The following is a 6,625-nucleotide window of genomic DNA, read 5'->3' on the forward strand; positions in this document are numbered from 1 at the left end:
TATAACCTTGTCCATTTTATAGATGAGGATCTGGAGCCCAGAGGAGGACGTGACCTGCCCCAGATCCCAGAGGTAGTTCAGAGCAGTGCCCAGTCTGGGACCCAGATCTTCTAACCCTGTTCTTTGAGGCAGATTGACTATGAAGGGAATGAAGCTGAAGTTTTACCACCCCTCACTTACACAGACCCCTTTCAAGGCCTTGTGTCTAATTTTTGTATTGAAATTTTTGATCCTTTTAATTAAAGAGAGCGCTCCAAATTAAGTAAGCTTTGAGGTCCCAGAAAACCTAGCTCTGTCCCTGGCCACAGAGACTAGTGGTTAAGTCCTGAATAAAAAGAACCCCATTAACCTCATATAACCCCCTGGACCTGTGATCAGGAAGGTAAATGCAGTGATGAGAGCCAGGCTGATGAAAGGATACTCAAACCACTGCAATAACTGATGAACTTTGTTTAGAGAGAAAAATAGGCTTCACACATTGACAACAGTCTCAGGGGATGTTCTAATGACAGGCTGTCTTTGCCACCGAGTCCCTGTCCGGAAATACGTGATTGTTATTTTAACCAGATAAAATTATAGATGTCAGCCTATGAAGATTTTACAACAGTGGGAAATGGAGAGGCACTAGGATTGTCGAAAATTATCACCCACCATCAGTAATGTTGGACTAGTTTCAGACATAAATATCGAAATTTAGAACTGGAAGAAGTCTATTCTTTTTTAAAAGAAAAAAAATTAAGAGGCATGTCCTCAGCGTCACCCAGGCCATCCTCTGGGCTGATATACAGACTTCACAGGATGCCTCCTTGAACTGTTCTAGAAATGAGGCTACGGTCTCCTCTGGGACCCACCACAGCCTTTACAGGACAAACAGGCTCTGCAAAGAGGGGGCTCTGTTGTTACAACAGATTTTTTTTCATACTGACTAATAGTCCCACTGTGGGCTGTTTCCTATGCCTGAACCACACAGTTAGTATTTTTCTTCTCCTTCCTTTTTCCACTTTGAGAGCATTCTTGTGTGTTTCTGAAGAAACGGCTGCTCCCTGCATATATTTCCATCAAATTACCAGTGACAGAGCGGTGCCCCAGATTGCACAATAGAATCAGTGCTCTGCTAATTGCTTAGGATCCTGAGAACTCCAAATGCTGGGCTCCAAAAACACCGGTTTTCCTCGCTATTCTTCCTCTCTTCTCTCCCTATCCCTCCCACCACTTCTACCAAAGGCACATGGTTGGTATTCTTGGCAAAAACTTATTTTGACTCCCAATCCAAAATAAAGGAAGGTCGTCAGCTTACAGAAGTAGCCTAGCGCTATGATTAAGAAATAGGCTTTGGTGTCACACCATTGGTTTGAAAGCCTGGTTCTACAATTCCTAACTGTGTGACCTTGAGCAAGTTAGTTAACCTCTCTGGGCTTCCACCAATGTATTTGTCAAATAGGGATAATAATAGTATTTACCTCATGGGTTTGTTATGAGGATTAAATTAAATATGTCATTATGAAGCACTTACCAGACTGCCCAGCACAAGGTAAGTGCCCATGAAAGTAGCCATTCTTATGATTTTAGCCTTTGACTCCATTTAAAGTGGAAACTCTGAGAGCTTCTAGAACAAGCCTTGTTACCTTTATAGGGTTGAATATCCATATCAGTGTGGGATTAGGATGACGCATTCAATCGAAATAGTACTGACCACTCCTCTTAGAGACAAATGAAAAAGCTTGGGGTGAAACAAATACAAGCAAGAGGCCAAAATTACAGACTTCCAGAGTCAGAACAGACCTCAGAGGTGATCAACCTTGACTTTCCACGCAAAGTCCGAAACCCTTCTCAAGATTGCTGAGATGTGTGCTCCCTATCTCCTCCAAGGAGAATGGCAAGTCGGGCCTTTCTGTTTCAGATCAGTGCGTGATCTGGCCCATTGGTCTTGGTTCTGTCTTCTGGAATCATGCCATGTAATGATGTTGCTGATAGTCCTTCAACTATCTCTAGCTTGTCTTCCCCAAGCTAAATTTCTTCCCACTGTTGGCCCATTCCTCATCCTCGTCACTCCCTGGATGGGCCACTTGGTCAATGCCCCATTCGAAAAGCAGAGCCCAGAACTGAAATGTTTCGTTCTAGAACTTATCAGACCATTGCAAGGCACAGCGAGTCAGAGGTGATCTTCTAGATTCTGGAAAATTCTAGGAACATGTTCTATGACCTTCTCCCCCCGCCCCCAGGAGAGGACCGGTCTTCGGTCAAGGGTATACGAGTAGCTGTGCTCCCCTGCTAGAACCTCCAAACAAGCTCTCAAGATTGCTGAGAGGTGTGCTCCCTAAATCTTCCAAGGAGAATGGCAAGTCGGGCCTTTCTGTTTCAGATCAGTGCGTGATCTGGCCCATTGGTCTTGGTTCTGTCTTCTGGGATCATGCCATGTAATGATGTTGCTGATAGCCCTTCAGCTATCTCGAGCTTGTCTTCCCCAAGCTAAACATCTTCCCACTGTTGGCCCATTCCTCATCCTAATCACTATCTGGGTGGGCCACTTGGTCAATGGCCCTATCGAAAAGCAGAGCCCAGAACTGAAATGTTTTGTTCTAGAACTTATCAGACAAATGCAAGGCACAGTGAGTCAGAGGTGATCTAGATTCTGGAAAATTCTAGGAACATGTTCTAGGACAATTTTAGCTGTGGGTAGTTTTCTTTCTCTGCGATCTCACATTGAGCTTGTGGGCAAAAGCAACTCCCAGAATTTGCCCACGTGAACTGCTGTCAATCTAGATGTGCCCATCCTCACTAGTGGTGACTTAATCTTTTGGTCAGGTGAAGGGCCTAGGTGGCATGATTTTTCAAGCTGCTCTTCCATCCTGTTCACTGAATGAGTAGTTTGTGTGGTGTGTCTGTTTCCTGGGATGCCAAAACAAACTCTACACGTATTACAGGGGGAAGCTATCTGCGAATAGGTCCCTAATTTTCATGTTATAAAGAAGGCAGGGGGGTACTGTGCTGAACAGTGAAGAAACTGACCATTAAAAGTGTTTTGCTTCAGAAATGGAATCAACAGTGTAGATTTGAAACAAAATCAGGCAGGTTCCTCTGGGACTAGAGGCATTGTTCCACTATTTTAATATTCTGCTGGCAGAACCCTAGGAGATGGAGCTGGGGGAGCAGCTCTGACTTGGTTGGGGACCACTGTGTGGTCCCCCGGTAAGTTCCCACGTTTGGAAATAGTCTCTTGAAATATGACATATCTCAGAAAATAACAAAAAACATTAAACACCACTGTTAATCTGTCACTTCAATGCACATAATAAGCCAGTAAATCAGCTGTGATTAAAACGTTCTTGTTTAATTATTGCAACCATTTCAATGGTGGAAGGGACTGACATATGGGAAGAAAAGATCTGATTTCTAGGTGACTTGAGTCCAGGAGCCCTGGCAAGACTTGCAATCAGTAAAATAATGTACGAATTGCTAGAAGATGATTCTGAGGCCTCTCAGTAAATCCCCTGAACTTGAACCATGTGGGGGTTAAAGTCCATTTTAACTAGATATCCTTGCTGCCACTGTTTACCTATTGCAGTTCTGCAAAGCTCCAAGTCCACTAACCTCAATATTTTAACTAGTATCCTGGTTTAAGCTTTATGCTTCTATTAAACAAAGTCACCATCATAAAAAGGTTTCTGCAAGGTAGGAGAAGGCAAAGGTTATTCCTATTTTGAAGATGGGTAGATTGAGACCCAGGTTAGTGGGGCGGGGATGGGGGCGGGGGAGCCAGGATTAGCCCAGGATTCTTGTCTTGTTCTTCTTCGGCATAGGTGAGACATACAGTGAGTGTCTCACTGTGACTAGCAAATCCAGACATGCGATGTCCTCATCCCTTCTAAGGGGCACCAGCATCCTAGGAGGTAGAGCTTTTCTGGTTCTGGGAGTTTCTCACTGTGGTCTCATGTGCCTGTGCCCTCTGGGTTGATCCCCACCCTCACCCCATCCCAATTCATCTGCTCCTGCCCAACCCTGTCTGAGAGGTCATAATGCCCAGTGTCAATTTCCTTCCAAAGAATGCCAAGTTCTCCATTAAGAAAGAAGCCCCTTTTGTCCTGGAGACATCTGAAATCGGTTCAGACCTGTTTGCAGGAGTAGAAGCCAAAGGGCTGAGCGTTAGGTAAGTACATTTCCTCCATTTTATATGTTTAACAACAAAGAAGAGAGAGAGAGAAAAAAAAGACTAGCCGAGAGACGTTTCAATCCCCAGATGTTTCGAGGCATACGCCTCTCTGGCTCAAAGCGATGCGTTTTGTTTCATTTCCAGGTTTAAAGTGGTTTTGAACAGTTGCTGGGCCACGCCCTCGGCTGATTTCATGTATCCCTTGCAGTGGCAGCTGATCAACAAGGGGTAGGTACTGCTCTCTGGTGCCCAGGGCACAGAGGTGGGGCCAGGCAGATCCAGGGCTCGGGATGGCTTGGGCGGAAGAGATAGAGCCTCTTGAGTTCATCAGTGACATCCTCCTTGCTCCCAGGCTGAGTACTGATACTAGCAAACATGCATATTGTGCTTTCTGATACTGGGCGCTGTTTTGATTGCTTTAACATGTATTAACTCATTGCCTTACAACAGCTAGGGTGTTGTTCCTACCATCCCCGTTTCCCAGATGAGGAAACGAAGGCACAAAAGGGGTTAAGTAATGCCACATAGTTTGCATGTGGGGAGGGGGCATGTGCTCCAATCCAATCAGTCTGACACCAGAACCCTGATGAGAACTAAATTAGATAACCCATGAGGAAAACTTAGATGGAGTACCTACTCAGTATCCAATTGATTTAAATAGTATCATCGTTTTTATTATTAATTCAGTAGATAACGAAGAGCTCAACAGTTTTGAGTAGAGGACTGAAGTATTGGCATCCTACCTAGGATGGTTGAGAAACAATACCTGGGAGGTGGAAAGGCCAGGTTAGTTAGGTGCAGTGGTGCCTATTGAACCCAAAGTGACAATACCTGACCCGAGGTGTAGCCATGTGAATGGATGGCATCCAAGGGAGGCAGGAATGATAAAAACTTAGCATCCAATTGGATATGCTGTGCAGAGAAGGGAGGACTATGTGACAAAGATGGCTTTGTATTGTTGAGTCTGCGCTTGTGAAGGGGAAGAATTATTTGTTGGTGGATGCTGGGGATGGGGCTTTCTGGATAAGGGACTTTGGATTCTCCTTGAGCACAGGGATGACAGGTCAAGCTTGAGATGACAATTGCTCAGAAACACTTAGAATTGTAACTTTGGAAAACAGAGGCGAAGTGGAGCTAGACTGGAGATGCAAGTGTTATCTCCAGTAAACACAGAAGAGCCCTCCCCAGACCAAAGCAGGCCGGTGCACCCTGGTTATTTCCAGAACCCAGCAGGGCACGAGTAAACACTGGGGTCAGGGGCAAAAATGATTAGGCAATAAAGGCCGAGCTACTTTGGACCTTTAACTCTTTATTTTTATTTAACAAGCACCTATAAAGCACTTACAACATACCAGGCGTTGCTCCAACCTGGTGCTTTGCAAATATTGATTTATTTACATTTCTTTAAACCCCTATTAAGTAAGTAGCATAATAACCTCTACTTTATGGATGAGAAAACTGAGGCACAAACAGGGTCAGAAACTCGCCCAAAGTCCAGAACTAGTAAGAGGACAGTCAATCCACGCTCAGGCGTGATCTCCCCGGAGGGTATGAATAGGACAGGCCTATAGACCCCCATCAGAGCAACCCAGCAAAGCTTCCTGCAGAGATGGGAGCTTAGTGTGGGTGCGTATTGCACATCTGTCAGTGAGTGATTCACGTAGGTTCTGTTGATAATGGCACTATCTCAGGGAGATTCTGAAATAATCATTAACCAACTGGACCTGAAATTACCACCCGGCATGGGGAACCCCACACGGGGGCATTGCTACATCATAGGATTGCCTACCTGCAGAGAGATCTGGGCTGTTGCTCACCTGACAGATGTGCAATGTGAAAGGAAAAGGAATGCTTGGGTGTTGGAGTAGTCTATACAAGCATCCTTCACACACCAGTGTGCACAGGAATTTCGGGGGAGAGGGTATGACTGTCAGGCATGCAGGCACGCTGTAAACTTACCACAAAAGAGGGTCCCTGGGTGGACCCTGGGAATCTGCATTTAAGCACAGCCATAGGGAGGAAGCCCTGTTCTATTTCCATACCCTGCTTAGTGGAAGTGGCCCTTGAGGTTGGGGATACATATGATATACATGAAGACCAGTGCCAGTGGGGAGAACAAGGAAGTCCACAACTGCCCAGATCCTTTGGGGTCACACTAGGCCCTTTTGCAGGAAAACCCACTTTTCTTTTCCTTTCTTTGTTAAAATATATTTTTATTGATTTCAGAGAGGAAGGGAGAGGGAGTGAGAGGTAGAAACATCAACGATGAGAGAGAATCAATGATCGGCTGCCTCCTGCAGGTCCCCCCACTGGAGATTGAACCCGATACCCAGACATGTACCCTTGACCGGAATTGAACCCAGGACCCTACAGTCCATAGGATGATGCTCTATCCAGCTAGGATGGAAAACCCACTTTTTAAGACTGCCTGGCAAGATTAGAGTAGATGAATCATCAGGAAGTTTGATCCTATGT

General features: G+C 45.3%; 1 protein-coding gene across 1 annotated transcript in view; it reads left to right on the forward strand.

Moving 5' to 3' along the window:
* The window catches only part of TECTB (tectorin beta), a 38,357-nt gene that overhangs the window by 24,102 nt on the left and 7,630 nt on the right, over window positions 1–6,625 (forward strand). Inside the window, exons 5-6 of the mRNA XM_015557960.1 lie at window positions 4,044–4,147; window positions 4,295–4,378. Of these exons, the coding sequence (XP_015413446.1) occupies window positions 4,044–4,147; window positions 4,295–4,378 (188 nt within the window). The remainder of the gene's footprint in view (window positions 1–4,043; window positions 4,148–4,294; window positions 4,379–6,625) is intronic.

This window comes from Myotis davidii, unplaced genomic scaffold (genome assembly GCF_000327345.1).
Source record: "Myotis davidii unplaced genomic scaffold, ASM32734v1 scaffold107, whole genome shotgun sequence".
Classification (NCBI taxonomy): domain Eukaryota; kingdom Metazoa; phylum Chordata; class Mammalia; order Chiroptera; family Vespertilionidae; genus Myotis; species Myotis davidii.